Source organism: Hyperolius riggenbachi, chromosome 4 (assembly GCF_040937935.1).
Source record: "Hyperolius riggenbachi isolate aHypRig1 chromosome 4, aHypRig1.pri, whole genome shotgun sequence".
Classification (NCBI taxonomy): Eukaryota; Metazoa; Chordata; class Amphibia; order Anura; family Hyperoliidae; genus Hyperolius; species Hyperolius riggenbachi.
Genome location: NC_090649.1, coordinates 120649469 through 120672919, shown reverse-complemented (window position 1 = coordinate 120672919; position 23451 = coordinate 120649469). Strand labels below are relative to the sequence as shown.

Below are 23451 nucleotides of genomic sequence, written 5' to 3'. Positions count from 1 at the left end.
CACTGGGCATCAGACCTCACGTAGGAGCAGGGCTGCACTGGGCATCAGACCTCACGTAGGAGCAGGGCTGCACTGGGCATCAGACCTCACGTAGGAGCAGGGCTGCACTGGGCATCAGACCTCACGTAGGAGCAGGGCTGCACTGGGCATCAGACTTCATAAGTGCTTTTGCTGTTTGTGGTGCAGCCCCAGCTGTCTAGGGATGAAATGGTTACATGAGCCTTTCTTAGACATGCTGTGATCAGAAGGTCATTTGTTCACTTCCCAGCAGGGCTGAAATGACCTTGTGTCCTGCTGAAGTGAGGCAGAGAAATATCTGCAAAGGTTGCTGTTTTCCAGCGTTGTACCTCTAATACTCCTAACAAGATGCTGCTTTTGTTCACAAATGTTCTTAAAGCAAACCTGAACTGAAAAATAAGTCAAAATAAACATCCACACGTCATACTTGTCTGCCGCGTAGGCTACTCGTCAATCGCTCTCTCCTCTCCTGCGTCCTGTTTGTCCACTGTGATCAATGGAATTCTCCATTTTAAAAATGGCGATGACCCTCTAACAACTTCTGCGTCAGCAGTTCGTGAACTAGTAATCGCCAACTTGAACCATACGGAAACATGGCCATTACCTTGCACATCCGTTGTCCTTTCAGTTATAACTGACATCAACTGATATAGTGAAAAAGGGCCTTAAAGTACTCCTGACATGGTTCCCTTTCCCCCCTCCTACTTTAAGATTGTTTAATTACTGGTGATGTGACTAGCACAAGGCACCATCCTCCCCCCTCCTGTGCCCCTGTAGTCCCCCTTCTGCTCAGTCATATTCTTCGACTGAGGCAGAACATTGATTTTGTGCGGTGAGGAAGTGGCAGTTCTTCATCCCCCTCCACCTGCCGCTATAGTTCCCCCCTTATGATTTACTGCACACAGGGGAGCTGATCTGTGTGTGATCGTGTGGTATTTGAGGTCAGATATCCTTCCTACCTCAAATACCACACGATCACACACAGAGCAGCTCCCCTGCGTGTTGTGTGTAGTAAATCATAAGGGGAACTATAGCGGCAGGTGGAGGGGGATGAATGATAAGCGAGCCGAGGGGAGGAATAATGGTCACTTCCTCCCCACGCACATTTTATGTCAGAACGGGCCACAGGGGGCACTGGAAGGGGAAGGATGGTGCTGTGTGCTAGTCACACAGCACCAGTAATAAAACATTTTAAAATGATCGAGGACGAAGTACCAGATCAGGAGTACTTTAACCTCCTGAGCGTTACGGCGCTCAGGAGGTTTTATTACTATTTGCCCGATTAGAAAGTAAATGTGCCTAATGGCTGTAAATTCTCTAGCTAGCACTAGGCTAGCTAGAAGAAGTCTTCGGCACTGCAGCTCCCCCGTTTATACGTTACCCAGCCTGGATCCAGTGATCGGCGCAGCCTCTCCGGAGAGCTCCGGTCTTCTCTATGGGAAGAACTGCAGATGACGGCATGACGCCGCCGACGTCATGCGCAAGCCCGATCCTCCCCATAGAGAGACCGGAGCTGTGCAGGGAGGCTGTGCGATTGCTAGATCCGGGGGGGGGGGGGGGTGGTGTATAAACGGGGGATCGGCGGCGATCGGAGGGTGCCGGAGACTCTTACTAGCTAGCCTAATGCTAGCTAGAGGATTTACATTCATTTGGCACAATTATTTAATTATGGGGGACTCCTGGGGCCACAGAGCGGTATGCCCGACACAGTGTTTTGCATACGATTTTGTCAGAACTGGAAGGAATCATTGTTAGAAGGAAATGGTAAGCTTCTGAGAGGAACTGATGGCTAGGTAAGTATGTAATCTTCATTGGGCTAACACATTTACTCCATATAGTAAGAGAGTCATCGGATATTAAACACTGTGAGCAGACTGTAGGCAAACTCTCAAACTACAAATAAAATAGGTCAATGATGGACCAGTCAAAATTTGATGTGTACAGGCTTAACTGCCAAAATGATGTGCTAGGGAAGCTGGCTGACCTCTTTTTTATATAGATCCTTCCAAGGTATTAAGAATCTCCCCTGAGTAGATTGACTAATTTAAGATCTGACCGCTTTTTGCTAACTACTGTAATTGGCCGTAGCATAGGAGAAAAGTTATAATGTATTTTACTCAAGGAGAAATATACTTTATTTTTTATTTTTTTTTAATCTTCATGATGGTGGTCATATCACTCAAAACAAGGACCGAGAGTAACAAATCAACCTTTTCGATAGTGAGGAACCTCAGTCAGTTTTTTTTTCATTGTTTTCGCTCTTTCCCTTTCTCTTCCAGTGTAAAATGAGCCATACATTTCTTCTCTCCTATGTTGCTAGAAGTCTGACATCACCAACAGGGTTTGGACTAGTCCATCTCTCCATAGGGGATTCTCAGCATGGTCTATATACAGACATTCCCTGAAAAAGATTTATACAAAGATGCTGGCCAGCCTCCCTGCTCATCGTACACTTTTTTTTGGGCAGTTGGACGTAGCAACTGCCATTCACTAAGTGCTTTTGAAAATAAAACTCTGAGAACCCCCATGGGGAGATGGGCTAGTCCAAAACCGGTTGCCAGATTTCTACTACCTACTGTACATGACAGCGACCTAGAAGAAAAGTAATTTATGGCTCATTTTGCGCTGGAAGAACATACTTCTTATTTGTATGTGTTTACATATATTGTACATTTTTAAGATTTTCCGCGACAGTGGTCCTTTAAGGAGGACCTTGGGATAGGAAGTGAGGGTAAATCTCTTCAGGGGAGACACAGGGCAATAAAACACCATAAGGATTCTAACCGATTTTGCTTTGCTCTGTCATGGAGCAAAACTGTTGGGGTTTTGGAGACAATGTAGACAGTGCTATGCTATAGGATAACCTGCTTATCTATGTATGACTTGTGTGCCCGGAGATGCTGTGCGTCCTAAACCTTTCCTGCATTGTTCCTTTTGTGTCTTTCAGCATATAATGACTCTGTGCAAGCCTCCAATGTGCAATGCCCGCAGGGCCAATATTATGAGCAGGATGAGGTAGAGAAGAAGCTGTCCTGCCAGTTCAACAGGTCCTTCCTGGGTCCCTGCGCTGGGCTGGAAGGCAACGAGTTCTTCGGGTACAATGATGGGAGCCCTTGTGTGATCATCAAAATGAACAGGGTACGTGTCTTGTGTGTGCAGAATATGGACCCCACAAGCATGTGCAGAGGAACAGGTTAAGATTAGCTTATCATTATTCCCTAAAAGGGAACTAAACCCAGAACTTCCTCTCTGTTCTATCACTTTTGCAGAAGGCACTAAAAGGGTTACGCCTCGGTGCTTACTATGTGAAAGAATTTTTCTGCAGTCTATTACAGTTGCTGATAAGAACTTTAGAGGTGTTGATCTGCCCAAACAAAAAGTGGACACAGAGAAGTGAATTTATTTAGCCACTGTATGTGGAATAAAGACTTTTCATTGTTTGCTGTGCACAAGTTCTGGTCACTTTAAAGTCCAACTCCTCCAAAACCGAGGAATGAAAACCTAACATTGGTTTTCTTTACAGCAACGCTATCTTTTGTGACACCAATATAAACCCAACCAGAAGTGAGTGACCTTTTTCCTATCAAGGATCCAGACGGTAGTAAAAATCTGGAGCTAATTTATTATAACACTTGCCTTGCTTTATCCAAATCTCCTTAAATGTTCTAGGTAGAGTTGAGCTTTGCTAGGCAGCTTACTGATATGTGCAGAGAAAATTATTTTGTTTGTTACCTAAACCATTATGCAGCTGTAACCATGTCCTAAGCGAATCAGGAAAATAGGGCGCAGGAGCCCTTACGGAAGAAATTGCGCCCCATTGGCACCTATGATAAATGCTGCAATTAGCGGCAGAAAGGGGAAATTTGGGGCACATGGTGGCAGACAATTGACTTTTTGCTGCAAATTGAGGCGGTAAGTGATTATACAGGTAAATTTGGGCACCCGGAGGTTCTCAATTAGCGACAAGGGGGGCATTTAGCACACCGGTTTAGAGGAGTTATCAGGCAATTTTAATCAAAATAAGTGCTACTTACCCGGGGCTTCCTCCAGCCCGAAGCTCCCAGCATGTCCCTCGCCACAGCTCTGTCGTCAGCCGTTCACCGCCGCTACCTCCCGGTCCCCGGCGATATCAGGTCGACCTCCAGGTTGGCCTGTACTGCGCCTGCGTGAGCGGCGCTGTCGATCACCGCCACGTGGATCGGAGCATACTGCGCAGTTGCCTGGAGGTTGGCCTGACGTCATCGCCGGGGACCAGAAGGCGGCGAGGGACATGCTGGGAGCTTGGGGCTGGAGGAAGCCCCAGGTAAGTAGTCCTTATTTTGATTAAAATTGCCTTGATAACGCCTTTAAAGGACTTACGAGGCGAAAAAACGTAATTTTGGTCTTTACCTGTTTACTATGTGAATCCATAGGTGTGTTACAATGCGTCCTCCGTTGCATTCCGCCTCAAAGGTATCTTTTATATTCCCCCCCCCAGGCTACGACCCGACCCCACAGCACGGGTCGTCTCCTATGCCACATTCAAGATGGCCGCCGCAAAGATCCGCGGCTGCGCAGTACGCATGGCGGAGACTGCGGCTGCGCAGCTCTCCGCCCTCGCTGTGAGCGCGCCCGCTGTCACAGTAGGATGACGCTAACAGCGAGTACGCGGCTGGGCGAGGGTGGAGAGCTGCGCAGCCGCACTCTCCGCCATGCGTACTGCGCAGCCGTGGATCTTTGCGGCGGCCATCTTGAATGTGGCATAGGAGACGACCCGTGCTGTGGGGTCGGGTCGTAGCCTGGGGGGGATATAAAATATACTTTTGAGGCGGAATGCAACGGAGGACGCATTGTAACACACCTATGGATTCACATAGTAAACAGGTAAAGACCAAAATTACGATTTTTCACCTCGTAAGTCCTTTAAGTAAAAGAGACTCATTACAGAGGGGGATTTAGGGTTAGGTGCCACCGGGGGGAGGTGTTAGGTTTAGGCAACATGGGCGGCGCTAACGGTTAGGCACCACTAGGGTTCTTAGGGTTAGGCACCACTAGTGGGGAGTCTTAGGGCTGGGCACTACCAGGGGATCTCAGGGTTTAGGCACCACCAGGGGAGGGTTCTATGTAAGAGTTGTGTTAGGTTAAGCCATAGTAAAATATATGTAAATATTACCGATATTCTGCTATGGAAATTCAATAGTAGAATATCTCTATTCTCAGCGCCATTCTACTACTGGCAAACACTGCGCCCTTTTTTTTTTTTTTTTATATATATATACTATAAATGCGTGCCAAGTTAAATACACACTGCGGAATGTACCAGTGCTTCATTAGTCGGAGCGCCCCCTGCTGGTTTGGCTAGTGAAGTTTTATGAACAGAAAGGTCTGTTTGGTAGTGTTAGGGCTGGTTCACACGGACGGCAGGCGGCGTTTGGCGGCCGGAAGCCGCGTTGTCGTGTGAAGTCTCGTTTGCGGGGCGGCGGTTCCTGCGATCGTCTGCTTCCCCCGCAAGGAGACATGAAGCCGTGGCAGCGAGGCGACTCTGGATGCGGCTTCTAGGGCCGGCTGAACCGACGGGATCTGAATGCTGCGTTTACACAATTGACGGTAATCACTGGTAACCGTGCAATGCTAAACTCTCCCATTCACTTAAATGAGAGCATTTAGCTGAGGAGTCCCAAATGCGTGGCGGTAAACTGCGCCAAGCTCCCGTGTGAACCAGCCCTTAGGGCCTGTTTCCACTTGTGCGTTGCGATTTTGTTGCGGAAAACGCGTCAACAAATCCGCATGCGGGTGCGGATTCGTTCACGTTTCCATGTGCATTTTCACGCAGAATTGCACACGGTTTCTGCTATGTGATTTTTAACCATGTCAATGCCGGTAAGCTTTGACATGGGTTTTTAAGCGATAATGCACGTGAAAACGCATGGAAAACCGCAAGACAAAAACTCTTGCGGTTTTCCTATTAAATCACATTAGTGGCGATTCGTGTGCGGTATGCGAATTCTGACGGCTCTGCCATGCAGAGTTTTTTTTTTTTTTTTTTTTTTTCTTTTTTTTTTTTCTGCACAGCAGACTGCACAGAATCCCGCACAAGTGGAAACAGCCCCATCCACTTGTATTGGTTATGCGAATCTGCATGCAAAAAACGCATGCAGATTCGCTCTAGTGGAAACGAGCCCTGAGATTTTTGTTTTCTGCAAGTGACATTATCATCTGCACAGCATTCTGCAGCTCATAGAAAATATCCCCCGGATAACCTGTTAGTACTAATCTGTTGATCTCTCTGTATTGATGATAATGCCAGCATCCTTACATGTCATTTTTGTTTTCTTCTTCTCTTTTTTTCAGATAATTGGATTAAAGCCGCTAGGAAATCCTAAAATAAACTGTACTTCTAAAGTAAGTGGAAGAATTCATTTTTTCCATAAAATGGATTGACGTTAACAGCATTTCCCAGGCCTTCTGTTTAAAGTCCTAGTTCAAGTTTATTTAATATAACAGATTGCACTGAAATACAATCCATTCAAAATGATGTATTCAAAATTCATAATGCAAAAAATGTGCTTTTGCAATCTGAAAATGTGAAACTTGGCAGCAGTCACCAGGTTACAGGTGAGCAGATCCTCAGACAATGATGGGGAAGGATTTTTAGCTGCAGAAGCATCATTTCAATCAAAGGACAAAAGATATTAGGTGGTATTTTTAAATCTGTGCCTGGAGGTGGGCTAGAAAAGTATATGGTTTTATGGATAGTGTCTTCCCCCTTTAACAGCCAAAACCTTCTTAATGTTTTCGAGGTATTGAAAGGGTTAAAACAAGATTTTTACCTAATTTAGCTGCTAATTGATAAGCGTGCCTGTGCTGAACCGGAATTATGGCCTGAAACACACCAAAAGAGTTTTTCTGAGCGTTTTGAGTTTTTAAATCTGCTGCTAATGTTATCCTATGTGTCTGTGCACACTGGAGCAATGAGGTTTTGTAAAAAACCCCATAGCATTACATTGGGAAGAGGTTTTGAAAACTCTAAAAGCTCTTCCCAATGTAATGCTATGGGTGTTTTTTACAAAACCTCATTGCTCCAGTGTGCACAGACACATAGGATAACATTAGCAGCAGATTTAAAAACTCAAAACGCTCAGAAAAACTCCTCTGGTGTGTTTCAGGCCTATCAGATTGTTTTGAAAGTGTAATAAACAGTGTAAAGGAGGCAGAAAAGTTCCTGCTGTATCCATGGGAAAGCAGAGAACTTTCTTTCCTTTATTTGCTTACTAATGACTTAATTGTGAGAGTCTGATAATTTGTCCCAAAGCCAGGAATGATATCCGTTAGCTTCAGTGAGGTGTAAATGTGCTTTTATAGCACATCGGAGTAGTCTTAGGTTTCATATTCATTTTTACTGTGTTTTAGTGCATTACAGCAAAAAATTAATTTTGAGTATAAACCTACGGTACTTTAAAACTGAAAGAAATTGATTATTGGGTGGAAGGATAAAAACCTCTTTCTAAATAAACACCTATTCTTTGAACTTGGCTGTGAAGAAATTAATCTGCCCTACCTGTCTAAATGCAGTTACTCAATGTCTCCATGAGCTTTTCTAAAGGGGCTTAGCAGGTCTGTTCTTCTTCCTTCCCCAGTGCATCATGGGAAAGTTTAGAGGGAGAATCTCGATGGCTGGAGGCAGCAGTTTTCCTGAGGAAATGTTGACTGTTGTCACTGTGGGCGATCAGATGAGATGGCGGTGTGGATAGTTTTCTGGAGAGAGTATGTGGAGAATTCCCACAATGCTGCAGAGCACTGCTGGGGTGTACAGAACACAGCGGGGTCTGTTCCTGTGTAACAGGCTGTAAGCCAGCACCTTTTACCCCCTGTCACACAGTCACACCCTTACTCATTGCCCCACATGTTTTGTTTTTCTTCAGGCAGCTGTAGCTCTCCTCAATTAACTCAGTTTGCAAGAGCAGCTGAATACACAAATCCAGCACCATCCTCACAATCTATGGAACAAATGTTCATAAATCCTGTCCCCAGTATTGCCTCTGCTGTGGGCTGGCAAGCCATGCTGTGCGGGGTGTATGTGTTTGTCCTGTGTTCTTTATTACTCCAGAGTGCTGTCACCTACAAACCGCAGTTTACACAGAAACCTTTTCAGAGGTGTAAATACCTCCCTGAAGGGATCACTTTTATTACATAGCTTCATTCTTTAATGCATTCTAGTTTTAGGTCTTTATTTGGGAAGGTGAGAGGGTGGGGTGTTTTTGAATTGGCGAAAGCTGGGTTCACACTTAAAATGTGTATAGTTCCAATCCTGCCAGTTTTCTGTCAGTTCCGCTCCTCTCCATTACAGCAAACCTGAACTGAGAAATAAGTCAAAATAAACATACACGTCATACTTTCCTCCCACTCATCAATCTTTCTCCTCTCCCACGTACTGCTTATCCACTGTGATTGATCAAATATAGTGGAAAAGGGCCCTAAGGCTTTCAGTTCTGACTAGATCTAGTCGGAACTGGAAGGAATCGTTGTTAGAAAATGGTGAGTTCTGAGAAGTGATGGTAAGTATGTCATCATTTTGCAGATACAGCATTTGTTTGTTTTATATAATTGTAATTGGTTCAGGTTCAAACTGGTACAAAACTGACAGGACATCACTGGAATGGAATTGTACACATTGTAAGTGTGACCTAAGCCTAAATCCCACTCGTTGTGTGCAGGTACTAGGTGGTCAAGCTTGTTTTCATCTGTGTGTAAGGTCTGCAGAATGCTTTTGCCAAGTAAGTCGCTTGTAAATGACCTGATCAGGAGACCCTTTACTATCAGTTTCCTGTAGCTCTCCAAGATTGCAGGCTGCGATCTCCTCTGTGCCATGCCCTCCTGCAGGTCAAGCATCCTGCACCATACATCAGCAGACATAACCACACAGCCTCTCATTCAGATTTTTACATACAGAAACCTCATTTGACATTAGCGGGTAGCATTCAAGCCCCTGTGTTCACTAAGTTACCAGATGGTTATATTTAGATCTCTGCTGGAAGCTAGGCTTTAAAACCACTCTGGTAAAGTAATCCTTACCTATAATATTTAATCTGTGTCCCCGGCATAGTAATATTTTTTGACTGGCCTGATATCAGCAGAGGTTTCCTTCCCTCCCAGTGAAAGCTGTGCTGCAGAGGATGCTGGGAAAGAAAATCCTACAGAGTCTAAGCAGTATAAGCTACTTACTGCCCACCTGCCCTCATCCAGACTTAATATCTTAAGTGGACCTGTACTTACGGACTGGATTGTATAGAAGCATTTTTTTGTCACATTGCCTCTATCAATGCTACCAAATAGCTATAAACTATTGTGAAGTTTGAAGCCCCAACCCAGGTTACTGTTAGAGGTATCCATTGACCAAGCCCCCACCTTCTTTTTTTTCTTTCAGTTTAAAGGGAACCTGAAGCAAGAAGAATATGGAAGCTGACATGTTTGTTTTCTTTTGTACAATGCCAGTTACCTGGCAGCCCTCCTGATCTATTTGGCTGCAGTAGTGTTTGAATCACACAAAAAACAAGCATGCAGTGAAACTTGTCAGAAACACCTGATCTACTGCATACTTGTTCGGGGTCTAGGTCTAAAAGTATTGGAGGTGGCGGATCAGCAGGTCTGCCAGGCAACTGGTATTGTTTAAAAGGAAATAAATATGGCAGCCTCCATATCCCTCTCACTTTAGTTGTTGATGTTTTGTTTGGTATGGTTTAGTAAAGCTCTGGTGAGTTTCTCAAAAGTCTGTGAATACTTCATTCAATATTGGAGGCAAAGCCTCAGATCTGGCAATAATGTCAAACATCTGCATATGCTTGTTCAGGGTTTATGGCGAAAAGTATTATGCAGAGGATGAGCTGGATAGCCAGGCAATTGGTATTGCTTAAAAGGAAATAAATATGGCAGCCTCCATATCCCTCGCAGTACAGTTGTCCTTTAACTAAACGCAGGTACTTCACAATGTGCTGTCAGTATGCTAAAGATGGTACAAATTTTTGAAAAAGTTGCTCAGTAGCCGACCTCTCCCCAGGTAACCGCATTCTTTTATTCATTTATTTTACAGTAAGGGCCTGTGTACACTGTATGCGGTGCAATGCGGCTGCACTGTAACCAATGCACGGCAATGGAACAGTTTCCATTGCATGCTGGTTTTGCGGAATGATCCGAGAATCTGAAGGATGGCCACATCCGCCCGCCGTCTCCTCCATCCGACTCTGCATCTTCCGGTGCGGAAGTGACGTGAATGGGAGTGGAAGTGATGCGTAGCTGCATCGGCTCCCATTCACATATGGAAACTGGCCCTAAGGCAGGAGTCACACTTGGGAAAATGTGCAGTTTTGCCACAGTTTGCCTACACACATGTAGTGAATGTCTGTGGTGCTGCTGTGTGTTCAGGAGGCACCTGCGATACTGTATAGCATTCATACAAATGTACAACCTGCACTATTCTGCACAACACACGTGTTTTATCAGTGATATCACTGGCTACTGTATATATTAAAAAACCTACATGCATTAAAATGCACCCCAAAACTCTCACAATCTTGCAACAAAATTGTCTGTGGTTCCTGCAGACACAAGTGTGATTGGCTCAATTGCAAGCTGCAGAATTGGTGTCAAATTTGCATTTCCTTGACCATCCCTCAATCTCCCAAGATTGCGGTATCAACAGGTAGGGCTGGTGCACACCTGAGCGGTTCCCGAAGTGTTTTTTAAACTGCTTGCAGGGGGAAACCACTTGGCTAATGAAAGTGAATGGGCTGGTGCACACCAGAGCGGCTCGTTTTTTCCACAAACGCAAACACTGGGGATGCAGCATTTTTGAGATTTCTGAGGTGTGTCTGCCTCAATGTTACAGTAAAGGAAAGTAGAAAACCGCTCTGAAAAACGCTTGAGCAGAATGGTTTTCCAGGCGTTTGTTACAGAAGCTTTTCCGTAACAGCTTTACTGTAACAATATTTGTAATCTGCTACACAAAACCGCTCCAAACAATGCTAGGCATGCTTAGAAAACCTCTCTAAACATGCCTAGAATCCCTCTGAAATCTGCTTCAAAAACCTCTAGCGTTTTGCAGCTCTGCTAGAGGTTATTGGTGTGCACTGGGCCTCCCGCAGTCTGTCAGCTGCCATCCTATGCTGTGACCTGTGAGATGTGGCATTGGTAAGAAACGCTACTGGCTGTAACCTCAGCTTTTGTCTTTACAGGTAGAGAATGTGAGTCTGCAGTATTACCCAGAATATGGGAAGATTGACTTGATGTATTTTCCATACTATGGAAAGAAAGTCCACGTAAGTGACCATGCTTTTAAAGATGGCTGCATGAATGAGCAACTGTTACTACATATAGTAGAATGCAGGAAATGATTCAGGATACTAACTTTTACATTAAACCTATTTTCAGCATCAAGCAATTCCTATATGTATATATTGCTGTATATTGGTATGTAGCCCCCGCCTGCCCATTGAGGCTAGTCCTAGGCTGTTTATTATGTGGAATGCCCCTTTCCAGAGCATTCTGGGACACCGGCTGGTGGAATGCCCCCTTCCAGAGCATTCTGGGACACCGGCTGGTGGAATGCCCCCTTCCAGAGCATTCTGGGACACCGGCTGGTGGAATGCCCCTTTCCAGAGCATTCTGGGACACCGGCTGGTGGAATGCCCCTTTCCAGAGCATTCTGGGACACCGGCTGGTGGAATGCCCCTTTCCAGAGCATTCTGGGACACCGGCTGGTGGAATGCCACTTTCCAGAGCATTCTGGGACACCGGCTGGTGGAATGCCCCTTTCCAGAGCATTCTGGGACACCGGCTGGTGGAATGCCCCCTTCCAGAGTATTCTGGGACACAGGCTGGTTTTGTACTGGCTTCAGAATGCTCAGTAACCGAACATTCTGCAGAGATGACCTGCCAGTACTAAAGATTTTCCCGCCTCTGATAAATTTCAGAAAAAAAGGGAGAAAAATCTTTCCTCAGAGAGGAAAGATTTTACAATCGGTAAACACTAACTAATTTATGAATTAATAGCGTTTAAAAAATATACAGTATATAAATTGTTTTGGGTACAGTTCCTCTTTAATGCCACTTTTTGTTTTGTGTTAACTAGTGGAAATGCAGTTTATTCCTCTTTATGCCTAGGTTTCTTAGAATCCTTTGCAGTTCTGTAGCAGCCAAGGATTCTAGAAGATCTGAGCCGAAAGATGATTAAACTGCACAATAGTGAGCAGTAGAAATAGAGGATGTTTGTTGTGGGTGCCAAATAGCTGCAAGCTGCTTCCCTGCATGTGTTACACAATGCTCTGCTGCTCACAAACCATTTCTGTAAACCTTCTAGTAGCAACCGAGCATCTCCACCAGACACAGCCAGCAGCCCAATGTCCAGCAGCTTTAACCACTTGATGACCCAGCCTTTACCCCCCCCCCCCCCCCCCCCCTTAAGGACCAGCACTGTTTTTTATGATCTCTGCTGGGTGGGCTCTGCAGCCCCCAGCACAGATCAGGTTGCAGGCAGAGCGATCAGATCGCCCCCCCCCCCCACTTTTTCCCCCCTATGGGGATGATGTGCAGGGGAGGTCTGATCTCTCCTGCCTGGGTGTTGCGGGGGGGGGCACCTCAAAGCCCCCCTCCGCGGCGAAATTCCCCCCTCCCTGTCCCCCCTGGTGATCTGGGCTGCACAGGACGCTATCCGTCCTGTGCAGCCAGTGACAGGCTGTCCTCTGTCACATGGCGGCGATCCCCGGCCGCTGATTGGCCGGGGATTGCCGATCTGCCTTACGGCACTGCTGTAGCAGCAGCGCCGTTCAATGTAAAGAGGAGACAAACGTCTCCTGAGTTTACATTTAGTCTGCGAACCGCGATCAGCTACAACTTTGCCGCCGCACGGTATGAGTGTGCGGTCGGCAAGTGGTTAAAGTAAACCGTACTTTATGTAAAACAATAAAGACCACCAGTGTGAAACAAGTTTCCTGGCCATCTTATCTGAAAGTCTAAAGCAACAAGCGACTCATGCTGTCGGCTCACATTGCATTTTCACTATCCGCACAGCTCCCTCAGTGAAATGAAAACCAAGAAAGCGTAAATTGTCACCAGTCAACCAGCCAATCTTGCTAGGCTGTGCATTAGGAGTTGAGAAGTTGATATTGGCATATAGATTGAAGCGTCATGTGCAGTTTTATACCTCCTTCAGTAAATAGAACTGTGAGCTGGCAGCATGAGTCTCTTACTTCAAAAGTTCTGACAAGATGGGCAGTTTGTCTGCTGGATTAAAATCTCTTTAGCACATGCCTACTTTATATGCAGGAGTACGATCTGCTGAAGGACGTTACTGTAATTTTTTGCTTAGAGCGCCACTTTAACCTCCCTGGCGTTCTATTAAGATCGCCAGGGCGGCTGCGGGAGGTTTTTTTTTAAATAAAAAAAAAACTGTTTCATGCAGTTGGCTGCATGAAAGCCCACTAGAGGGCGTTTCGGAAGCGTCATTCTGATCGCCTCCGGCGACCAGAATAAACAAGAAAGGCAGCAATGAGCAGCCTTCCTTGTTTTGCTTACATCGTCGCCATAGCGACGAGCGGAGTGACGTCGTGGACGTCAGCCGACGTCCTGACGTCAGCCGCCTCCGATCCAGCCCTTAGCGCTGGCCAGAACTTTTGTTCCGGCTGCGCAGGGCTCGGGCGGCTGGGGGGACCCTCTTTCGCCGCTGCTCGCGGCGGATCGCCGCAGAGCGGCGGCGATCAGGCAGCACACGCGGCTGGCAAAGTGCCGGCTGCGTGTGCTGCTTTTTATTTTGCAAAAATCGGCCCAGCAGGGCCTGACCGGCGACCTCCGCCGGTGATGGACGGATATATTCGTCCATACCGCTGAGGAGGTTAAAAGGTACCTGAGATGTCGAAATCAAAAATATTTTTATACTCACCCGGGGCTTCCTGCATCCCGCGATGTCCTTTTGGGTGCCTCCGTTCAGCCGCAATCAGCCCCGGTAATCTCGCTCAGTCACACCAGTCATCTCTTCTGCGCATGCGTGTCCCATCCGCCCATGCAGAAATGTCAACCATGTATCTGCTTCTGGGATACTGATAATTACATCGAATTACTTCTGAGGACTCTGGAAAAGGGGGTCCATGTATATAATTGCAGTGGCTAAGGAGAGCAAGACGCCCAGGCCACAAGTGACCCCTCTTGTTTTAGTCAGTATCCTGGGGAAAAGGGTTGTGAGACATACTTTGTAGGTGTGAGCTTGTCTTGTGTGAAGGAATACCATTGAGTAACGCACTGCTTTCTCTTCTCGGTACAGATGAACTACGTGCAGCCTTTGGTTGCGGTAAAGATCATACCTGCCAATGCTACCGGTACATCAGAGGTTGTGCTAGAGTGCAAGATCCACGGCTCTCCCAACCTGAAGAACGAGGACGAGCGAGACAAGTTCCTCGGCAGAGTCAATTTCAGAGTTCAAATAAATTAGGCAGCTGAACAGTGTCCAGTTGAATACATTGTGGTTTTTTTTTTGTTTTTTTTTTAATATTATTATATTTTTGTTTTGTTTTTTTTAATCAGCCATACCTGCTATTGTAGGATAGGAGACCATCTGGAAGGATGATGTAAATGGCACATGATCCAGGGTAGCATAACTGTTTGTGCTTCCAATCCTGACCCATTTAACCACGTCTGTGCTGAGACCGTAGATGCCATGCATTCTCGAGACGTCCTCAGCTCAGACGCGGCTAAATCCTCCCTTAAACACATCTCTAAGGCCTTGCGCGGGGCCAGTTTACAAACCATTTAAAGAAATAAATTATCATTTCATATTAGGGGACCTGTAAATAGCTGATTCCGAACATTATACTGGTGGTGTTCGTCATATTTTTGATGTGATTTTATCCTCCCGCTCCCCCCCTCCCCTTCGCACCCAAAGCCCCCTCTGTGAGTGTTACAAAGCTTAATGTGTTGTGCTATGTAAATATTTAATTGATTTAACACTGGTTTAATGGTCATATCTCAAAGCCTACACAGTTTTAGGGAACAAAAAACGATGACAAACAAGCGAATGGTACCTGACCAACATGTACAAATAAATATAAGGAATTAAAAATGATTTAAAAAAAAGAAAGATTTTATAACCTCTGCAAGAATTGTGTGTCTTGTGCAGATGCCTTAAGTCCTGTATGAAAAAGCAAAATAAAGTGGATTTTAAAAATGATGAAGTTGATGGATTAATTTTTAAGAATGTTTCTGCTGTGAATGATTTGTGTGACAGTAATTACGATTTCAGTGTTTTCAGATATAAAACGGTTTGATGCAAAGTAAAGCAGTTACTTCCTCACACATGGTAAAGTTAGCCCAGATATCACCAAATTTCCGGTCTGCATAGCTGTAACCTCTATCAATGAGGTGTTGTTTAACCACTTGAGGATCGCGGTCTTAACCACTTGAGGACCGTGGGCTTTACCCCCCTTAAGGACCAGGCACTTTTTTTCCCATTCAGACCACTGCAGCTTTCACGGTTTATTGCTCGCTCATACAACCTACCACCTAAATGAATTTTGGCTCCTTTTCTTGTCACTAATAAAGCTTTCTTTTGGTGCTATTTGATTGCTGCTGCGATTTTTTTACTTTTTATTATATTCATCAAAAAAGACATGAATTTTGGCAAAAAAATGATTTTTTTAACTTTCTGTGCTGACATTTTTCAAATAAAGTAAAATTTCTGTATACATGCAGCGCGAAAATGTGGACAAACATGTTTTTGATTAAAAAAAAAAACCCATTCATTCAGTGTATATTTATTGGTTTGGGTAAAAGTTATAGCGTTTACAAACTATGGTGCAAAAAGTGAATTTTCCCATTTTGAAGCATCTATGACTTTTCTGACCCCCTGCCATGTTTCATGAGGGGCTAGAATTCCAGGATAGTATAAATACCCCCCAAATGACCCCATTTTGGAAAGAAGACATCCCAAAGTATTCACTAAGAGGCATAGTGAGTTCATAGAATATAATATTTTTTTTCACAAGTAAGCGGAAAATGACACTTTGTGACAAAAAAAAAAAGTTTCCATTTCTTCTAACTTACGACAAAAAAAAAAATGAAATCCGCCACGGACTCACCATGCCCCTCTCTGAATACCTTGAAGTGTCTACTTTCCAAAATGGGGTCATTTGTGGGGTGTGTTTACTGTCCTCGCATTTTGGGGGGTGCTAATTTGTAAGCACCCCTGTAAAGCCTAAAGGTGCTCATTGGACTTTGGGCCCCTTAGCGCAGTTAGGCTGCAAAAAAGTGCCACACATGTGGTATTGCCGTATTCAGTAGAAGTAGTATAATGTGTTTTGGGGTGTATTTTTACACATACCGATGCTCGGTGGAAGAAATATCTCTAAATGACAATTTTTTAATTTTTTTTTTACACACAATTGTCCATTTACAGAGAGATTTCTCCCACCCAGCATGGGTATGTGTAAAAATACACCACAAAACACATTATACTACTTCTCCTGAGTACGGCGGTAACACATGTGTGACACTTTTTTGCAGCCTAGGTGCGCTAAGGGGCCCAACGTCCTATTCACAGGTCATTTTGAGGCATTTGTTTGCTAGACTACTCCTCACGGTTTAGGGCCCCTAAAATGCCAGGGCAGTATAGGAACCCCACAAGTGACCCCATTTTAGAAAGAAGACACCCCAAGGTATTCTGTTAGGTGTATGGCGAGTTCATAGAAGATTTTATTTTTTGTCACAAGTTAGTGAAAAATGACTTTGTGGAAAAAAAAACAATAAAAATCAATTTCTGCTAACTTTTGACAAAAAATAAAATCTTTTATGAACTCTTCATACACCTAACAGAATACATAGGGGTGTCTTTTTTTCTAAAATGGGGTCACTTGTGGGGTTCCTATACCGCCCTGGCATTTTACGGGCCCAAAACCGTGAGTAGTCTGGAAACCAAATGTCTCAAAATGACTGTTCAGGGGTATAAGCATCTGCAAATTTTGATGACAGGCGGTGTATGAGGGGGCGAATTTTGTGGAACCGGTCATAAGCAGGGTGGCCTTTTAGATGACAGGTTGTATTGGGCCTGATCTGATGGATAGGAATGCTAGGGGGGGTGAAAGGAGGTGATTGATGGGTGTCTCAGGGGGTGGTTAGAGGGGAAAATAGATGCAATCAATGCACTGGGGAGGTGATCGGAAGGGGGTCTGAGGGTTTGGCCGAGTGATCAGGGGGGTGACAGGAGGTGATTGATGGGTGTCTCAAGGTGTGATTAGAGGGGGGAATAGATGCAAGCAATGCACTGGCAAGGTGATCAGGGCTGGGTTCTGAGGGTGTGGGCGGGTGATTGAGTGCCCTAGGGGCAGATAGGGGTCTAATCTGATGGATAGCAGTGACAGGGGGTGATTGATGGGTAATTAGTGGGTGTTTGGAGTAGAGAACAGATGTAAACAATGCACTTGGGAGGTGATCTGACGTCGGATCTGCGGGCGATCTATTGGTGTGGGTGGGTGATCAGATTGCCCGCAAGGGGCAGGTTAGGGGCTGATTGATGGGTGGCAGTGCCAGGGGGTGATTGATGGGTGATTGACAGGTGATCAGGGGGAGAGAGGTATACAGTACACAAGGGGGGGGGGGGTCTGGGGATAATCTGAGGGGTGGGGGGTGGTCAGGAGTTCCCAGGGGGCAGTTTAGGGTTAAAAAAAAGTGTTGACAGGGAGTGATTGATGGGTGATTAGGGGGGTGATTGGGTGCAAACAGGGGTCTGGGGGGTGGGCAGGGGGGGGGTCTGAGGGGTGCTGTGGGCGATCTGGGGCAGGGGGGGGGAGAAATCAGTGTGCTTGGGTGCAGACTAGGGTGGCTGCAGCCTGCCCTGGTGGTCCCTCGGACACTGGGACCACCAGGGCAGGAGGCAGCCTGTATAATACACTTTGTAAACATTACAAAGTGTATTATACACTTTGTATGCGGCGATCGTCGGGTTAACATCCGGCCGGCGCTTCCGTATGGCCGGCGGGATGTTGCGGCGGGTGAGCGGACAGGCGTCGGCGGAGGATCGCGTCACGGATGACGCGATCGCTCCGCCCATGCCCCTACAAGGACCGCCGCCTTTGGGCATGAGCTGGTCCTTGCGGGCTCCACTTCCCGGCCGCCTCTGTTCGTTAGGCGGTCGGGAAGTGGTTAAACCCCCCCTAGTGACCAGGCCAATTTTTTTCTAATAGGACCACTGCAGCTTTAAGGCCTCGCTGCAGGGCCATACAACCCAGCACACAAGTAATTTCCTCCCCCGATTCGATTCCCCCAACCCCCTTCCCCCCCCCCCTTTTTTTTTTTTTTTTTTTTTTTTTTTTTTTTTTTTTGCCCAACAGAGCTTTATTTATTTTTATAAATATTGTATTTTTATTCTTTTTTTTTTTTTTTTTTTATATAAATACATTTTACATTTTTTTTTTTTTTAATAAACTCTGCCCTCCCTCTCCCCGCCAGCCAGTCCTAGTGATCGGCTCTCATTGACACCAACCTATGAGAGCCGATCACTCTCCTGCCTCTCGGGGACAGCCGTGTAACATAGTACAGCTCCGCCGTAGATTGCAACGCTGTACTATGTAAATAGACGGCAGTTTCGCCATCTAACAGTCTCTTAGCGGCGATCGCTGCTGGGAGGCTAATGACGGAGAGGAGCTCTGTCATTCCAGCGGGGATGTGCGCACATCTAGCACTTCACGCCAATTGCCGTGGAGCAGTCCTGGGCCTGCCGCTGCATTCATGCCACACGTTGTGGAGCAGTTGGCAAGCAGTTAAAGAGGAGCTGTCAGCCATACTATCTCAGAAACATATCTACTACTAATACAAATACTTGCTCTACTTACATAACATATGTATTGCACTGTCCATGTTTTGATTTTAGTGATCTTTCTACAGTAAAAAGAGAAAATCCTCCTTCGCATTTCCCATTTTAACGGTGGCCATTTTGAAGCCAATCCTGATGTCATTTCCTCCCTTAGGCCTTGTTCACATGTCCGTCCGCGGTGGGCTTTTTTTCCCTGCGTTTTTTTTAAAGCATTTTCTGCCCGTTTGCTCGTTTTTGTGGGCGTTTTTGTAAGCGCTTTTGCAGAGCGCTTCCGTCTTTGTATCCGGAAAAAATTCAATGTATTTAAAAAAAAAAAAAAATAACGCTGATGCAATCACTTGCCAAAGCGATTTTGTGAGCGTTTTGCGGTTTTTCCTATAGTTTCCATTGAGGCAAATCGCCTAAAAAATGGCCCAAGCACCGCTTTTAACCACTTGAGGACCCCAGCCTTTACCCCCCCTTAACCTCCCTAGCGGTACTGACAGATCTATCCGTCCATAAAAACATGCTGTGAACAGTATAAACGTGCATACACATCAATACTCTCCTGCACTGTATAATAGACCCTTGCTTGACACATTTTGGCAAGTTACAGAAAAAAAAGGTTTTAAAAATAAATTTTATTACTTTTTGCACAGAAATCCTGGGGAAATTGAACGCCAGGGAGGTTAAGGACCAGCGCTGTTTGTTGTGATCTGTGCTGGGTGGGCTCTGCAGCCCCCAGCACAGATCAGGTTGCAGGCAGAGCGATCAGATCGCCCCCCCCTTTTCTCCCCCCTATGGGGATGATGTGCAGGGGGGGTCTGATCGCTCCTGCGTGCAGGCTAGTTGCGGGGGGGGGGGCACCTCAAAGCCCCCCTCCGCGGCGAAATTCCCCCCCTCCCTCTCCTACCTGTCATGCCCAGTGATCCGGGCTGCACAGGACGCTATCCGTCCTGTGCAGCCAGTGACAGGACGTCCCCTGTCACATGGCGATCCCCGGCCGCTGATTGGCCGGGGATCGCCGATCTGCCTTACGGCGCTGCAGCGCCGTACAATGTAAACAAAGCGGATTATTTCCGCTTGTGTTTACATTTAGCCTGCGAGCCGCCATCGGCGGCCCGCAGGCTATTCACGGAGCCCCCCGCCGTGAATTGACAGCCGTGAATTGAGCGGCTGCTTCCTGATTAATCAGCCTGCAGCTGGCGACGCGCTGGTCCTGCAGCTGCCACTTTGCCGACGCACGGTATAAGCGTGCGGTCGGCAAGTGGTTAAAAGCGGATCGCAAACTAACCGCACTGATGTGAATTATCTCATAGAGAATCATTGCACAAGCGCTTTCAGGGCGATTTTGAAAATCGCCCTTGCTTAAAATTTTGCAAAAAATGCCTATAGTGTGAACAAGGCCTTACTCTCTTCTGCCTGATTGTGTATATATTGCCCACCACTATAGAAAGTGCATGGTCTCAGCATGAGAAATATTGGCCAATCAGAGAGGAACAGAGATGTGGGAGGGGAAAACAGGAGGGAAAGAGACTTCAGCCAAAATCGCTGCATTAGTTATGTCTGAGGGGGAAGTAGAGAAGCAAAAAAGAACCCAGCATACCCTGCAACTTCCTTTTTGTGTACCAAATTTTGTGTGTACCAAATAAGTCAGGTAAACTGGGGAATGATCATTTATCAACAAGAAAAGTAAGAGTGATTTTAACTTTTGCATTGCCTGGTTAGCATCCTTATTACTTGTTTACCAGATAAAAATAAAGACTTGAATATTCAGAATCTATTTAAAAGTGTATTCTTCTGAGAATAAAGCTCTCACTTTCGGATTTAACCACTTCACAGCAGTTTTGACAGTCTAGCTATGCCCCTATTTAATCAGCAACACTGTTTTCCATACTTATGGTACCTTAATGATAGATAGATAGATAGATAGATAGATAGATAGATAGATAGATTTTTTTTTTTCCAAGACAAACTAGGCTTTTATTGTATGGCATTTTTTTCCCCTTCAAACATCTTTGTTTTCTATGCATTTTAACCACTTGAGGACCTAGGGCTTTCTACCCCTTAAGGACCGGCCACTTTTTTTCCATTCAGACCACTGCAGCTTTCACGGTTTATTGCTCGCTCATACAACCTACCACCTAAATGAATTTTGGCTCCTTTTCTTGTCTTCTTTCTGTGCTGACATTTTTCAAATAAAGTAAAATTTCTGTATACATGCAGCGCGAAAAATGTGGACAAACATGTTTTTGATTAAAAAAAAAACCATTCAGTGTATATTTATTGGTTTGGGTAAAAGTTATAGCGTTTACAAACTATGGTGCAAAAAGTGAATTTTCCCATTTTCAAGCATCTCTGACTTTTCTGACCCCCTGTCATGTTTCATGAGGGGCTAGAATTCCAGGATAGTATAAATACCCCCCAAATGACCCCATTTTGGAAAGAAGACATCCCAAAGTATTCACTGAGAGGCATAGTGTGTTCATAGAAGATATTATTTTTTGTCACAAGTAAGCGGAAAATGACACTTTGTGAGGAAAAAAAAAAAAAAAAAAAGTTTCCATTTCTTCTAACTTGCGACAAAAAAAAATGAAATCTGCCACGGACTCACCATGCCCCTCTCTGAATACCTTGAAGGGTCTACTTTCCAAAATGGGGTCATTTGTGGGGTGTGTTTACTGTCCTGACATTTTGGGGGGTGCTAAATTGTAAGCACCCCTGTAAAGCCTAAAGGTGCTCATTGGACTTTGGACCCCTTAGCGCAGTTAGGCTGCAAAAAAGTGCCACACATGTGGTATTGCCGTACTCAGGAGAAGTAGTATAATGTGTAAATGACAATTTGTTAATTTTTTTACACACAATTGTCCATTTACAGAGATCTTTCTCCCACTCAGCATGGGTATGTGTAAAAATACACCACAAAACACATTATACTACTTCTCCTGAGTACGGCGATACCATATGTGTGGCACTTTTTTGCACTCTAACTGCGCTAAAGGGCCCAAAGTCCAATGAGTACCTTTAGGATTTCACAGGTCATTTTGAGAAATTTCGTTTCAAGACTACTCCTCACGGTTTAGGGCCCCTAAAATGCCAGGGCAGTATAGGAACCCCACAAATGACCCCATTTTAGAAAGAAGACATCCCAAGGTATTCCGTTAGGAGTATGGTGAGTTCATAGAAGATTTTATTTTTTGTCAAAAGTTAGCGGAAAATGACACTTTGTGAAAAAACACAATTAAAATCAATTTCCGCTAACTTGTGACAAAAAATAAAATCTTCTATGAACTCGCCATACTACTAACGGAATACCTTGGGGTGTCTTCTTTCTAAAATGGGGTCATTTGTGGGGCTCCTATACTACCCTGGCATTTAAGGGGCCCTAAACCGTGAGGAGTAGTCTTGAAACGAAATTTCTCAAAATGACCTGTGAAATCCTAAAGGTACTCATTGGACTTTGGGCCCTTTAGCGCAGTTAGGGTGCAAAAAAGTGCCACACATGTGGTATCGCCGTACTCGGGAGAAGTAGTACAATGTGTTTTGGGGTGTATTTTTACACATACCCATGCTGGGTGGGAGAAATAACTCTGTAAATGGACAATTATGTGTAAAAAAATCAAAAGATTGTCATTTACAGAGGTATTTCTCCCACCCAGCATGGGTATGTGTAAAAATACACCCCAAAACACATTATACTACTTCTCGCGAGTACGGCAATACCACATGTGTGGCACTTTTTTGCACCCTAACTGCGCTAAAGGGCCCAAAGTCCAATGAGTACCTTTAGGATTTCACAGGTCATTTTTGTTTCAAGACTACTCCTCACGGTTTAGGGCCCCTAAAATGCCAGGGCAGTATAGGAACCCCACTAATGACCCCATTTTACAAAGAAGACACCCCAAGGTATTCCGTTAGGAGTATGATGAGTTCATAGAAGATTTTATTTTTTGCCACAAGTTAGCGGAAATTGATTTGAATTGTTTTTCTTCACAAAGTGTCATATTCCGCTAACTTGTGACAAAAAATAAAATCTTCTATGAACTCACCATACTCCTAACGGAATACCTTTGGGTGTCTCCTTTCTAGAATGGGGTCATTTGTGGGGTTCCTATACTGCCCTGGCATTTTAGGGGCCCTAAACCGCGAGGAGTAGTCTTGAAACTAAATGTCGCAAAATGACCTGTGAAATCCTAAAGGTACTCATTGGACTTTGGGCCCTTTAGCGCACTTAGGGTGTAAAAAAGTGCCACACGTGGTACCGCCGTACTCAGGAGAAGTAGTATAATGTGTTTTGTGGTGTATTTTTACACATACCCATGCTGGGTGGTAGAAATATCTCTGTACATGACAATTGTTTGATTTTTTTTTACACACAATTGTCCATTTACAGAGAGATTTCTCCCACCCAGCATGGGTATGTGTAAAAATACACCCCAAAACACATTATACTACTTCTCCTGAGTACGGCGATACCACATGTGTGACACTTTTTTTGCAGCCTAGGTGCGCTAAGGGGCCCAACGTCCTATTCACAGGTCATTTTGAGGCATTTGTTTTCTAGACTACTCCTCACGGTTTAGGGCCCCTAAAATGCCAGGGCAGTATAGGAACCCCACAAGTGACCC

At 45.2% G+C, this 23451-nt stretch overlaps 1 protein-coding gene across 1 annotated transcript in view; it reads left to right on the top strand.

The window, feature by feature from the left end:
• The window catches only part of ATP1B3 (ATPase Na+/K+ transporting subunit beta 3), an 89630-nt gene extending 74422 nt beyond the window's left edge, over positions 1–15208 (top strand). Inside the window, exons 4-7 of the mRNA XM_068280481.1 lie at positions 2966–3156; positions 6349–6399; positions 11226–11309; positions 14306–15208. Of these exons, the coding sequence (XP_068136582.1) occupies positions 2966–3156; positions 6349–6399; positions 11226–11309; positions 14306–14473 (494 nt within the window). The 3' untranslated portion in view covers positions 14474–15208. The remainder of the gene's footprint in view (positions 1–2965; positions 3157–6348; positions 6400–11225; positions 11310–14305) is intronic.
• Positions 15209–23451: the final 8243 nt, after the last annotated feature.